The sequence below is a fragment of the Hipposideros armiger genome, unplaced genomic scaffold (genome assembly GCF_001890085.2).
Source record: "Hipposideros armiger isolate ML-2016 unplaced genomic scaffold, ASM189008v1 scaffold_41, whole genome shotgun sequence".
Classification (NCBI taxonomy): Eukaryota; Metazoa; Chordata; class Mammalia; order Chiroptera; family Hipposideridae; genus Hipposideros; species Hipposideros armiger.
In genome coordinates, this window is record NW_017731391.1 from 1,449,537 (window position 1) to 1,465,052 (window position 15,516).

The 15,516-nt window shown below is 40.4% G+C and overlaps 1 protein-coding gene across 1 annotated transcript in view; it reads right to left on the reverse strand.

The window, feature by feature from the left end:
• Positions 1 to 15,516, reverse strand: part of MTHFD1L (methylenetetrahydrofolate dehydrogenase (NADP+ dependent) 1 like) — a 193,336-nt gene that overhangs the window by 97,427 nt on the left and 80,393 nt on the right. The window contains exon 20 of the mRNA XM_019638958.1: positions 13,208 to 13,319. Coding sequence (XP_019494503.1) covers positions 13,208 to 13,319 — 112 coding nt within the window. The remainder of the gene's footprint in view (positions 1 to 13,207; positions 13,320 to 15,516) is intronic.

Below are 15,516 nucleotides of genomic sequence, written 5' to 3' on the forward strand. Positions count from 1 at the left end.
CAATTATTATTTATAATGCAACAACTAGAAACAACCTAAATATCTGTTGACAAGAGAATGGATAAAAAAATCATAGTATATTCATAGTTGCTAGATGTAACTACTTGGATCAATCTTAGAAACTTAATATTAAACAAAAAGGGCAGGTTAGAATTTTGTATATTCTAACATTTTCCCTATTAGTACATCAGTAAGAAAATGAGACTTTTACATTAAAAGCTTGGTTCCTATTTGTTTTTCTGCACAATGCATCTGGCATGGTAAATATATTAGAACACAGCACATACAGGTCAGTTGTAGGTCTTGGGATCCCTCATGAGAATTGGTTGGAATTTAAGGGTTATGTTGTTATAATGTGAGTTAGTTTAGTTTTTTTAATGGAAGTCCTTGATTTAGGCTCTTAGATGATATTCTGACTTAAGAAGACAGGTTGTAAATTCAACCAAAGCAAGTACATTTATAAAAGCTGCCCAATTAAGTTCTGCATTATTTACTAGTACTTTCATAAAAGCAAATAAATTTAAAGTATAATCAGATGTACATTAAATGCACCCATGGATCTATATCCTTTTGGCTAAAAGTAGCAATACACGAAGTGACTTGGATACTCCATGTTTCCAACTCACAAAAACATTGCCTCCCGTCTTGCTCCCCTTGGCTGGGATGGTCTTTCCCAGATAAGGAGCCAAACTCCCTACAGCTTTGGTTAGCGTCCCTTTTGGCACCAAGAGTATATTTGAGATGTTAACCGTGCCAGCTGCATTTAAGACCATATGTTTTGAATTTTAATGTTTAATGCCACTGCAAAGATTCTCTGCATTATTTCTCAACAACTGTCATGTTGCAGTTTCTTCTCCTCCTTTGAGTTCCAGGATAGTGCAGGGCTTAGGGAGGGAGGAAAATGCACTGTCATGTACCTAGGAATCTGCTGGGTTCCAGCCCATCCTGCTCTCTCGCCGTAACTACAACGCATTTTACACAAGCTTTTCTAAAAGGATTCCTCTAACCCAGAGGAGGGTGCTGGAAATAACTGGATCCCCTCAGATCTCTCAGAGTCCCTCTATGGATAATGGTCCTTTGTATGAGAAAGGGCACCAGCAGTAGGGTCTTCCATCGTCAGAACTCTAATTGCTCAATGAGTTTCACTTTAACAAATGTACTCACATAGTCTTCACTTGAAAGAATTAGTATTTGTGAAGGTTTATCATACAAGTAAAGATCCTTAACATCTTCAGGTGGCAACAGCAGTTGGCATCCACTGTTCAGTTTATACCAGAGTCTGCTTTTTCCAGCACTGTTGCACTTCATCCCCAGGACAAGCCTCGAGGTAGGTAAGGAGACATCAAAGTTTGGGGAGGTTAAGTGACCTACTCAAGGTCATAGCCAGCACATGACAGGGGGCAATTCAAACCCAGGTGGCTAGAGCCTGTAATCTAATACGCTTAGCTGCTCCGAGGAAAATCATCTCCATTGTACTGATTTTGAGTGTATTATAACACAAAATACCATAACCTATATCAATATCCAAATGAACAACAACAAAAAAAAATTGAGTCTAACTTAATTCCACTGAAGCTTTGAAAGATCAGGTTGTAAAATCTGGTGCCTTCAACGAACAAATTCTGTTCTTAAGTTTTTAAAAGATTTTATGAAATATTTAATATATACAAAAAGATATGTGTAAGTTAGTAGCAATAACTAAAAAACCTGAACACCATCAAAACACAAAAGCCAAGATAGTGGGCAAAATTCTAATGGGGAGGCCGAGAAATGGGCTCAAGGAGGAGCCGTGACTTCTAATAATGTCCTATCCCAAATCCACCATAAAGATAAACAAATAGAAACCAGGCTTCTCATTCAAAAGTTCCTTTATTGACATCAAGGGAAGAAAAGTTTTATAATCAATATTCCTCTGTTTTCTATTTTTTTCTGAAATGTCTAGAAAATTGCTATTATCATATATTCCTTTTTCTGTTAAGCCAGATCATAAAGGCCTTCCCTTTCTGTTTTCATGACTAGTGAACGTTCTTTCTTCTCTATCTCAAAAACACTTTTGGATTAATTCATATTTAATGAACATATTAGCAATATAAATAATAATCAAACAGATGAACTGAAAGTATCCCAGGTAAAGGCATTTTATCCAAAGTATCTTGTAAAACTAGAAAATAGACAATGCAGAATTTTACCGTAAGATCAAACCCTTTCTTTTCAAAGTTCCAAGGGACCTTTAATAACAAATGTTCAGAACTGAACAACATAAGAATAGAGATTTTCGCTTCTCCAGAAGATCCAGATACCACCGCTGGGTCATGGTAAGCATCAACAGAGGAGTCCGTTGGGAGAGCTGATGCTTGGAAACCCTTCTAGAAGAAGGGCCCTCATCTCTACAGCTGATAAGCAGAGCTGGAGAATCCGTCTTTTAGGCTCCTCTTTCTCTGGGAGGCAGAGAAGGAGCTCGCGCATGGCCATGGTGCATGGCTTTAAAAGCAGTTCCAGAGGCAGGTCCCAGTGTGAACAGCCAACCACAACAGGCACTGGCCTTGAACACTTTGGGGCACAGGATGAGAGGAGCACAGCCCCTGAATGACTGACTTACTGAGGTGTCTTGCCTCCCTTTTTTTAGGGTTCAGGCTGACAGCCACCTCTGAAAGAATCAGCGAGGAAGAAAAATTTCACAAATTGTGTTAATTAAGGAAAAGAGATACCACAAACAAACATAATTTCTGAGACGATTCAAGGCCGAAATGTAAAGCCAACATTGTACTAGCCAACATAGTTTATTTTTACGACTCTAAAAGCAGACATCAGGGGGAAAAAAGGAAAAGAGAAAAGATACAATGAACATATCTAAAAGATAAGCCACACATGGAAGAAGATATCTGTAACACACAGTGGCAAAGTATTTCTATTCAGAATATGTTATTAAAAGAAGCTATAAATTCTTAAGAAAATGATAAACGGCCCAAAAGAAAACAGGCGATTCACAAATGCTCTGAAATGTCTGTACATATGCTTATACTCACAACGATAATGAAATACTGTTTCACTACCCACAGATTGGCAAGACTTTGAAAATCTAACAATACAAACAGGGGGAAGAATGTGGAGGAATCAGAAATCTCATAAATAATTGGTGGTGATATACACCGGTACTTTGAAGAACAGTTTGGCTTTATCTATTAATATTAAGCTGATTCTCAGCATATTTATAACCCTGCACGTCTCACTCTGAGGTACAGACCCTAGAAAACCTTTTGCACACATTCTCAGACATAAACAAGAATGTTCCCTGTAGTAGCATTATTTGCAAGACCAGAACTCTGGACGGAATCTATTAGGTTGTCGGAAAAGTCATGACGCATTTTTGCAACGAAAAACATAGGAAAAATACATCATGACTTTTCCGACAACCCAATAAATGCTGTTCGACAAAGAATGCACAAATACGTGTGCTATATTTGTGCCCAGGAAGATTACGCTGCAGGTAAAGTGAGGCTTCTCCGATCACAGCTACTTGGATCATGGAACACTGAATGGAAATAGAAAGTTATAGAGCAGGGCTGGAAAATTATGGCCTGTAGATTTCAACATTATTATTATTATTACTTCACATTTTTTAATGTTTAAAAACAAACCAGAAGAAGAACAGTTCATCACATGTGAAAACTATATGAAATTCAAATGTCAGAGCCCATAAATAAAATCTTTGGAACATAGCCTCCCCCATTCGTGTTGTTTGATCCATGCTTTATCTATGCTTTTGCAGTGGAATTTTTGCACAGAGACGCTATGAATCACAAAGCTGAAAATATTTATTATCTTGCCCTTTACAGAAAAAAGTTTGCTGACCTCTGCTATAGCACAATGCAGATAGTAACATTTATTAATACATAAAATGTTAAAACATATTAAAAACATGCCACATATCTGTGGTTCCCAAATTTATATGCTGAAGTGCCCTGAGGCACAGCAGTGAGTTCAGAGGAGCCACGGATGTTTTAATTCTGGAGGGAAACTCGGCAATACTTGACATCTGGTGGACCCTGCAAATTCTGCTAGTTTGAGGTAGTTTACTGTTTCAACATAATCACTCTGCATGCCTTTTGGTGACATCGTATGTTTGCGAAACTAAATTTCTGGTGGTTGCTGCAGTAAAAAGCATGAACTGTGTGAAAACCAACATGGAACAGGAATGAAGCTCTAAGTGTTGAGGTGAGTAAGGATCGAGTTGTTCAGTGCCCAACAAGGACACACGTCTCATTAGTAAGTTGTGGTGGTTATTTATGTCAGAATGAAGTATTATTTTTTTCTTTCAGTTTATGTGCATTCTTGTTTCCAGACAGTTACTAAGTTGTTAGTAACAGGGTAGGTAGGTAGAAATGAGCAGGAGGAGGAGTGATCCAGCCCCGGTTAGAAAGCCCCTTGCTGCGGCTCTTACACTGGGGTCAAGACCTCTTGCAGTTGCCCTCATTTAGGGCACCAATGCCTTACTAGCCCAGCAGGTTTCCAGGCTCACACGTGCCCCTAAATCAAAGGGGTGTATTATTAGAAGCTAGAGAGAGAGAGAAACCATCCTGCTTATCAGAATATACACTCTGCTTCTCAGGGCCATTGTTAAGCTCAGACAACCTTCGGTGCAACAAGGGAGTACGAGGGATGCCAGCTGGGAGGAGAGGTAAGAAGGGAGAGGGGGAGATAATTCTACCCACAGAAATAACAACTCTCATCCTCTTCCCTCTCCCGGGTCAGCCCGCTCCACATCTCGGCGTGAACTCACTTTTACTAATAAGCTTCTTGCTAGTCTATACTGCAAAACTCTGTCTCTTAATTGAATTCTTTCCTTTAAGAAGACAGAGCTCAGGCACATCGTCATTTCCCGTAACATCAGGACTGAAATATCCGTTAAGTTGCTTGGACCTAACTGAATGGAAGTGTTAGGTATTTCTTTTGGCCTGGGGTGCTGTGAAAAATTGCTGAGGTGCTGGGTGTGTCACGATCAGAGAAGGTTTGAGAACCTGTTGCGGTCTTTTCTGGACACACACATATGTGACAAAAGCATAAACAAATGCTCAGAAATGATAATCCCCCCAAATTAGGACAGCGGCTTCCTCAAGAGAAGCAGAAAAGGAAATGCCATCAGGGAGGAATTCATGGGGACCTCAACCCTGTCTCTAATGTTTTATTAAAAAACAAAAAACAAAACACCCAAAGCACACAGCACTATGTTACGATTGTGACACAGCCGAGTGGTGGGAACATGGGTGCTTATTGTATTAATCCGAATAGTTTCCTGAAATACTGTATACTCAGAATATTTCACTTATTTTTTTTTGGGGGGGTAACTGATAAGAGGGGAATGGGCTCCTTTATACCAGGAAAGCACAGGACGACATAGGTGAGGCAGAATAAGGGCCGGCACGCAGAGGGGAAAAGGAGGCTCGGCACCAAGCTACAGCAGGGGAATCAGAACGACTGGGACAACGGAAAACAAGCTTCTCTTACGAGGCTTTCCTCAATACAGGGGTTAAAAAGCACTACTGGTGATTAGTGAGCCATGACCTTCAGCCAGGGCCTCCAATAATCCTGCACTTCTCAGCCTTGATTTAATTACGAACACAATCAGTAGAGGAAAAAAACCTAGAAGAATAACAAAAATTGAATGTAGGTGGAGATCAGTGTATCTAAATAACGTAAACAGAGCGGGGTCTGGGAGAATTAAAGCTTAGAAAGCTGGGCGATCACTTGATACTGGATTTTTTTTTTAAAGGGTGGATGAAATGATAGGAATGTTTAGTTTGGTTTGGTTCTCTTCTACCAAATTGAAGGAATATTTAAAATCTTATAGCAATAGCAAGGGAAATACGGCAAGCAATAACTAAGTACAGCCACCAGCATAGCGTCCTGAGGCCCAAGCACAAAGATTGACAGCTGCTTGCAAAAGGACGTGCGGTGAGGGGCACAATGAGGAGACAGCAGTCGGAGCGGGACTCGGTAAGATAACCTTCAATTAGCAATACATTAGGGAAAAAGATCTTTTAAAGTAGTAAAAAGAAAAGGAAAGAGAAGCAAAAGCATCCCACCACTGTCAGCATCCATTACCAGATATTGGCACAATATATTATATTGGTACAATTTTCAAATGTGACCATCCGCTGTAGGCAGGTCATCTGAAACGAATTATTCTTTAATGTGAGTGGATGGAACCAGATAAATAGAGATGTTAAAAATCACTGCGGCAGAAGAGCCGAGCATCATCTGCACGGGTTTTGGTGACAGGAGCCCTGGTGGTGCGTTCTCTGTTACTTAGTGGCTGCATGATGGTGGACATGTATCATTGCCTGGCTAAGCTTCAGTTACAGCATCTCTAAAATGGGGATGATAGCGCCCGCCCCACTGAGCTGTTTAAGGATTAAGTGAGAAAGTCTGTGGCCAGGGCTGAAGCTTAGGAACAGCTCAGAGAACGGGCCCGTCCACAATGAAAATACAAACAAGGCTTCGTTTCCCAATCCTACTGTTGGTCTTGGGACGGCCATGGCTAGTCATTCTGATCTTGAACCCGAATCCCAAAATGTTCGAGGGCAAGCCCAATCAATGTGTGATTTAATGGGGCATCGGTCGCATCTTTCTTTTCTCTCGCGTTGTCTGTTGACGCTCACAGACCCAGGCAGCACCGGGAGAACCCAAGCTGGGCCTGTGTAATTTTCCAGAGAGCTAGGAGAAGGTTCAATTAGGCAACTTCTCAACATGCACTCTGGATGGGAGTGCTCAATGTCAAATGTGATAAAAATCGAAAGGTACCATAGCTTCATGTAGATTACTATAAAGAATAAGGTTAAACAGCACACAGCATCCATTAGGCTATGAGATAAAGGCGCTGTTTCTTTATCTTCTAGAGTCATGAACTCCTTCTGAGAATCTAATGAGAACTGTGGCGCTTTTCTCTGGTTTAAAAAAAAAAACCAAAAAAGTATATATACTCATATAATTCTGTATTTAATTATGGGTGGTGGCGGCTGGTGACCCTCAGCTAAGAAACCCCTGGCTATAAAAGTGTACAAACGTAGGCTGCATTCCAGAGTGAAAGTGAGGTATTTATTCAAAACTGGAATCAAAACCAAATTAAGGGAGCAGGAAATAAATTTTAAAAACTAAGGCTCACGTGTAAGTTTGAAATCCCTACAAATAGTTTAAATATGAGATAAGTTTTAAAAGCCCAGGACCTCAATGTTGTTCTTCTTTTCTTTCTAAAAAATAACACGATTGGGGTTTGACGCCAAAAATGTTTTGCTTTTACAGCAATAAATGAAGTTGAGTGGACTTCCCTGAGGACAGGTGACTAAAAGGCAAAGCAGAAATCAGTGACCACAGCACTTTCCCCCAAATTCTCATTAAGTGTTTTTCTCTAGTTTGACAAATTTCTGCAATTAATTAAATAAACTTTACTCTGCTTTAAGTCTAAATGGAGTATTGAGTCCATTATCTTGGAATAATTATTGCAGAGTAGACAAAATAATTCCTTCCTTATGTGTGTTGGGATAGAACGAAAAACTAGATTAAACCAGTAGTATGGAGAAAATCTATCTAAGAGATGCCCATCATGTCTTAAGGTTCTTAGTAAATCAATAGGATACTTAATCTCATAAGTGCATTGGACTCACCACTGAGATTCTGCTTACAGGTTTGTCTCTTACACCCATTATAAGTTATTGTAGGCTAAGATGCATGTCTTAACCATCTTTGATTCTCAGCTCCTATCATATGTTGCTTAACATACAGCAAAAGCTCAAGAAATATGTACCAAAGTAAATTATTTTAAAGACTGAAAAATACTTTCTATTATTTCTTTTCTGGGTGTTATGGAGAAGTGAAATTGCTAGATCATTTGCTCTTTTTCAGTTTGACCCAAAAATTCAGTCAGATTGCTCTTTTTCTGTGACCATTTTCAAATCCTTTGCCCATTTTTCTGTTGAGTTAATTTTTTTCTTATCAATCTGTAGTACTCTGTGGTTTGTATTCTGAGCACTATTCATTTGTGTATTATGTTTGCAAATGTTTTCTTCCAGTCTGTCACTTGCTTTTTTTAACCTTGTACCTTTTAGCAGACAATTTATTTTTTAATGTAACCCAAATTATCAATCTTTTTTATATCTAAGTGTGACAGTCTCCTAAAAACAGTAACTTTTCTAAGGACATAAATCCCCCCTGAAGCTTTAGGTAACCCTATCCCACTGCATTTAAGTTCTGCAGAAGGATGTTAAAATGGGGCTCTTGGGGTTTCACTTTTGTGTGAGGACCCCAAAGGTGTCTGTCAGTTGGTCACACGCCAAAAGATGATGCTAGACCTAGCAGCACTGGCAAAGAAATTGTTCGAAAATAGATTTTTCATCCCTTAGTCCCACAGCCAGCCACCTTGAGGTTTCAAAAGGGTTGACAAGGTTAGAAGCCAGGACAGGGTTTCTTCAAAGAAAATCTCAGTGTGTCAAATCCCACTTCCTAGGTCCCNCGGCTGCTCAGCTCGGGCCGGGCATCGAACCGCTGTTGCTCAGAGCTCAAACTCTTGAGCGAGCTCTTAACCAACTGAGCCACTCGGCCGGCCCACAACTGTCCTTTTAAAAGAAACCCACTTCACAGACTGTGTAGGTACCTGACCAACACCCTACACACCTGAAGCCGAAGTAGCATAATACTGAATGTCAACTAAATTAAATATATACACTGGGGTGACAAAAAAATGTATACAAGTGGACTCTTTGGCTATCGTTGCTCAAGCAGTAGTTTGTCATAATCAGAAGTGTCTGGATGCTGATGGGAACCACTTTGAGCACCTCTTGTAATTGCTGAAGTCAAATGTGACTTGTATTCATCTTTTGTTATTGGTATATATTGAGTATTACAATTTTAATCGTTTTTTCCTTTCTTAAAATGTGTATACATTTTCTCGGCACGCTCTGTGTGTGTGTCCCGCCGCCATATCCAAGGGATATGGAGTACAGCATAGTGAAGATAGTCACTGGTATGGTAACAGCTATATATGATGTCAGAGGGGTAGTAGATTGCGGGGGGGAGGTTATCATTTTGTAAGGTGTGTAAATGTCTAACTGTTACGTTGCTTTGTACACCTGAAACTAATAAAATAAAATAATAAAATGAAATAAAAAGAAGCCCCCATGGAAGTATGGCAGTATTACAACAAAATTTGAATTATCTTTGTATGGAGATATTAGAGATGATTTGAAATGTTTTTCTTTAGTCTTGAAGATTTTTCTGCTTCTTCTATAATGGTGAGAGCATGACTTTAATGAAGGAAAGTTATATTTGAAATTGTTTTATGTTACACATATGTAGGATGTTACCAACCTACATATTTAAATTTTTTTCTAGGTGAAACTCTGGCACAAGCATACCAGGGGNAGCCCGTGGCAGCAGAACAGAGGGTCGTGTGAGAGGCATAACTGTACTCATAAAAGCAATACTGCCCAAGGGCTTCTGCCAAGACCTTGGCTGGAATAGGTGGATGGGTACCATCGAATGCCAAAGCTTCAGCCCTGGAGGGGCCGGAGGCAGTAAGTGCAAGGAGAGGGTGGACAGAGAAGGCGCCACCGCCCCTTCCCACTGTCAGCCAGAGACATGGCAGAAAGAAGCAGCTGAATTCTGAACGAAATTTGGAGTTTGATTCTAATATTAGACTGCACACACCTATTTTTTATTAAAATGCGACTATTCTTATGACTGAAAGTGACTAGAGGAATGTTTTAAAAAATATTTTAGAGGAACCAGATATTAACTGGGAGTGAGAGGAATCTACAATAAATTTCATCCAACTACAGGGAACGAACCAGCCCCCCCAGAGCACGCTTGACCTGGCAACAGGGGAAAGAAAGAGCATGGTTTCCTGATCATGCCCTGTTCCCGCTGTTCAATATGTTGCTTTTGCTTCCAGCCTTCCCATGGAGCCACAGCACCAATATACCACCTTTCTGAGAGTTTAACAGTACGATCGAGTCCTGTGGTTTATACATATTCAAGGAAGTCACTGTTGTCACATATTTCTATAGACTGGAGCATGATATTTACCATTAAAAGTAACCTAGGAAGAAATAAAGACTTTTTTGTATATCCATGTTCATAATACTATTATTCACAATCACCAAAAGGTGGAAACAATCCAAGTGTCCATTGACAGGTGAACGGATAAACCAAATGTATGTACATACGATGGAGTATTTTTCAGCCTGAAAAAGTAAGAAAACCTGAACACACACTACAACACGGGTGAACCCTGAGGACATGCTAAGTGAAATAAGCCACGACAAAAGGACAGATACTAATATGCAGTATCCAGAATAGTCAAACGAAGAGCTGGAAAGTGGAAGTGTGATTGCCAGGGGCTGGGAGGGTGGGGAATGGGAGTTGTCGTTTAATGGGTACAGTGTCATTGATGAAGAGTTCTGGAGATGATGGTGGTGATGGTTGCACAACGTGAATGTACTGAACTGTGAACTGTCAACGTACGACTGAGGTATACTTAATGGTTAAGATGGTCAATTTTATGTTATATGTATTTTACCATAGCTAAAAATAAAGTCATTATGTAAAAAATGAAATTAAAAACGGAAGTTTATTCATGTACCAACAATGAGGGGAATAATAATGAGGAATGGTTAAGAATTATTGAGTCTTGCCATGTGTCAGGTACTGGGCCAGGACTTAACATGCATGGTCTCATTTAATCCTCATTTTCAAACTTATAAAGCAAGCCCCATTAAAAACCCTATTTTACACATAGGGAAACTGAGGCACAAAAGAGTGAACTTGCCTCAAGTTACACAACTTGAAAGGAGTTTAACTAGTACTGACTCTACCACTAGTCCTCTAACCCATCCATCAGAGGACACGTTTCACTGTCACTGAATTCTCCCTCACTTTCAGCCCCTTAGACTAGAAGAGATTATAGAAATAATTAGCACAATCACTGACACCTGCATGGCTCTCTATGGTTTACAAAGCACATTTGATACTACTCATTAAAATACTGCAACACAGTATCTTCCACTTATCAAAAGACGAGATTCAGCACCAGAGAAGTAACTTGCCTCAGGTCAGATGACCAGTTAGAGTTCTGATCCCTCAGCTTTTACCTCTGGGTCCATGGCTACCCATCCACATCCAATTCCCCATCTTCCAGCTTCTCATTTTTTCAGACAATAAGGTCTACGGGGACATGCCCAGAGAGGCTAATGACTTGTCCAAGGTTACAAGAGCGCTGGTATGTTTTACATACGTTATCAGCATATACTTTTAAAGATGCTTTGCCATGCTAACACATATTCTATAAATATGCACGGACAAAGTAAGGACTGGTACAGAGGCAGAGAGCCCTGTCAGCATAAAATAGAGTGCTTTCTTCTAGAAGCTCTTTTATTTGGGGAGTGAATGCATTAGAACCACCACTTCACATGAGCACCCAACTTTTCAGTGCCTGCCTTTACGCAGCCTCCTTGTCCATTAGCTCTACAATTATATGCAGTGATCAATTGAGCAAATCCATTTAGACAGCATGTCTAGCCACTCTTGTAGTGGATTTGGTACTGAAGTAGCAAAGTACACGAGAGCTATATAAAACAGACCTTTGATGATGAACTCCATAAATCCTCATTTCATCCTGACTGAGTGTCTAGAAGGAATTCTTAAAGCAGGCTCAATAGCCTGGAATGAATTTTCTAATGGCTGAGCGTAAAAGTGTAGAGCTAAGTTCTTTAGTCCAGCAGAATCCTTTCTACTAAAATAACTGCCTTCTGAGTTTGATGCAGGCTGCTGATTGGTTGAAAGAAGCAACTGCTGGACTTGTTGATTACAGGCACTCCTGTGGTGTGAATGGAACTTACCTGTCGGACTGTGAAAATCTACCAGTGTAATCCCTCAGATGTCAAATTAAGGTGTTATTCCATGAACCCTTGCTTGTTTATTTGCCTTTTGTTTTTTCTTTTTTTGAAGATTTTATTGGGGAATTGGGGGAAGGGGAACAGACAAGTTGCTGTCCTTTTGTTCTTCGGTCTAGTTGTGGAGGACATCGCTTCACTGGCCCATGTTGGTATTATCATTGCACTCTTCCCGGCTGAGGCAGCTGGTTGCCAGCCATTGGACGGCCACTCACGGTGGCTCACAGCAGCTCACGCTGGCTGCCAGCCACTCACGGTAGCTCACATGGCAGCCCACTGCAGCCCCACTGCAGCCTACGCTGTTGCTGGCCACTCACAGCAGCCCAGCTCCAGGTCGAGCTGTTGTTGTTCACCATCTTAGCTGTAGCGGGCACAGCATCACTGGCCCATGTGGAAACTGAACCAGTGGCCCTGCTGCTCACAGCTCGCGCTCCCAAGCCAGCTCTTAACCAACGCGCCACTTAGCCGGTCCCTGTCTTTTGTTTTTTCACTGCCTTAATATAATGGGTGGGATTGGGGCTGGCACTGACGGCACAAACTCTAGTTGCCCCTTTATGGCTGGAATATCCAACAAAAGCCCAAGAGAAATAAGTAACACAAAAGAGTTTGACAGTAGCAAAAAGTTTGAAGTCCTACCAATGAAAACTTCAAGTCTATTGGCTGGCACCTCCTATCCCCCATTAGGCCACAAACACACACTTGGATTTGAGGAAGGGCAAACTGATTTCATTTCAAGTTTTAGTAGGACAATTACTCCTAATAATGGCTAGCAATGAACGAGCATGTCCTCCTGTTACATAATATACACCAGTAGACAGGGGCTAGGTCTGTTTTGCCCACCACTGTACCCACAGGAGTCTCATGCCTTGTATATGGTAGGCTCTCAGTCAATGTTTGCTGAAGGAATTATTTCATTTACTTTTCACAATAACCCTGTAAGGTTTGATACAACATTGTGGTCACCATTTTCCAGATGAGAGAACTGAAGCTTAGAGGTCATGAAAATGTGTCCAAGGTCACTCAGTCAGCAAGTATCATAGCTTATATTCAAGCCCATATGTGCTAGACATCAGAATCTATGGTTCAACCACAAAATCAGTTCACTAGCATAGCCCAGAACATAGCGTTTTACCAACACCACAATCATCTACGAAAGGTGGGTCTAAGAAAATATATTTCAAGTCAGTGTGGATATCACTCTATTCCAGTCACCATCTTTATGTTTCTTTAAAATTCTACAATTAAATTGAAAAGAAATGACTTACCTACAAATCCTTCTTCACCAACCAGTTTCAGGGCTATTTTATCAGCCAATACTGAAGAGTTGCCATGGGCGATGTTAGCAAAGGGACCAGCATGCACAAATACAGGCGTCCCCTGTGGAAATAGAAAAACAAATTAAAAATTAAAACCCCGAAAGACAAATGGGAGATCAATTTGGAACAAAGTGGGACAGACTGCTGGATATTTAAAGGCTCACCTAAGCCGGTCTTCTTTTATTAATACTGCAAATTTAATACACAAATTCTCTCAGAGAAATTGAAAACACCCTGACTCTTTCAAAGGTCCAAGTTCCTTGTGTATTCCAGAACAGTGTCATTCTACATTTAATGCTGAACCAGGGAGAAAAATCTCTAAAAATCAGTTACTTCCTACTATAATTTTGATAAACCACTGTGTTAGCTGCCTCAGTGACCATGAAATGAACTCCTTACCTTACTTCATATTAGTTTGCATTACATTAAAATAAATGGAATTAGATCCTCATGGTCTAAGAGGCTTCTTTAAATTTCTTTTCATTAAAAAATTAATTAGCTCAAGAAAAATCTAAAGCATAAAAATCAATTCAATTTGTGGTAGACCAACTACGTAAGGATATAATTTGTAATAATAAGTAAAATTAAAGTTTCTATATTTGTGATAATAAGCTTGTTATTCTGATTTTTACAAATTCTGTTTACGTGTTTTCATTGTTTAATTGTCTCATGTTAAAACTCTGGTAACTATTACATTTTAATTCTTTGAGCAAAAATCTGACTATACATTTATTTTTAATGCCACTTCTATACTTTTTTCCTTTCCTTCATCAATGAGAACAGACCACAGCCCTATCTAAAAGAACTTATTCATATGCATTACAGTGTTCAGGTTTTATTCAGAGCCCAGCCAGGGCCACTGGGGTCTGTGTATCCGAAGCCTTGGCTCCACCTGTGAAAATACAGGCTGCCCTTTCACTGACATGGGAGAAGGCAGGGAGTGAGGGGGCTGGAAACCCTGGAAAATTCCCATGAACCATGATGGGCTGTTGGCTGAACATGTTTCAAAGATGAGAAAGCCGAACAAAAGCAGGAAGAAAGGAAGTGAAAGAAAAATCATCCCACAAAAAGATAGAGTTTATCAAAGTCACTTTGTGAGTTTTCTATTCACTTTTTCTCCCAAAGTCCTCAGGAGGGACGATAACAGGGTCCTGAAAAGGTGATACAAATGTATGCAGAAATAAAGCCAGGTCTATGAAACCCAAACATACATGTTTATGGACGTGTGGGTATGTGTGTGTGTGTGTGTGTGTGTGTGTGTGTGTGTACACACACACACAGTTAGTGTCTAGATCTCTACCCGTTGACCTATCTCAGATTTCTCACTTCTATCCTGAATAAACCTATCAAGTGCTCTGAAGAAAATGCTATTTAAAAGACAAGGTCTCCATCACCCCCTAACCCTGCTAGTCCTAGAATGTGGCTACCTGTGGTCAGCTAGCAAGGCTGGGAAAAGTTTAGTGAGGACAAGGTCACAGGCGCCCTCCCTGGGAGGGCAGCTGCCTTCACTCCTCTACAGACTGCAGCCCTCAGCGTGGCCATCTGTCTGAGAAGCACTGGACACTGGTCTCCAGGGGGCACAGGGGACGGGTGTGGCAGGATCAGCATAAACACATTGCTATCCCGATACAACCACTCTAAGGACTAGATCCGCAGCATTTCAATTTTAACTTAAAATTAAACCAAAGGCTACACAGTGTGTTAATGACTAAAGCAGTATTAGAGCCCTGGTTTTGGAACTCCCAATATGGAGTTTGAATGGAAAAATTCATACAGTATCACTGTTAGACACTGAAACACAGACACACACATGCTCACACACTCGACTATGTTTGTAGCTGTGTGATACGGTACATAGTTAAATATTTTGTCTAAAAAATTCCATGACCAATCCAAAGATATGAAACTATTTATCAAGAGTTTGGTATTTTATTTTATATGCAGAACACTTAGGAAAGCAACGTAGGAACTATCTCAGTTTCTCATGATTTCAAAGCGATGGGTATTCTCCACAAGAGATCTTTCACGCATTTCATGAGATTAACACTTTAATTACCCAGTTGCTTGCCAGAGCTTTAAAAGAACTTTGTCCAAAAGAACGTTCTGCATTGCTGAAAATATTCTGTATCTGCACTTCCAATAACATAGCCAGTGTACACAGGAGGCTACTAAGCATTTAAAATGTAGCTAGTAGGGCTGGCCGAGTGGCGCGTTGGTTAAGAGCTGGCTTGAGACGCCAGCTCTGAGCAGCAGGGCCC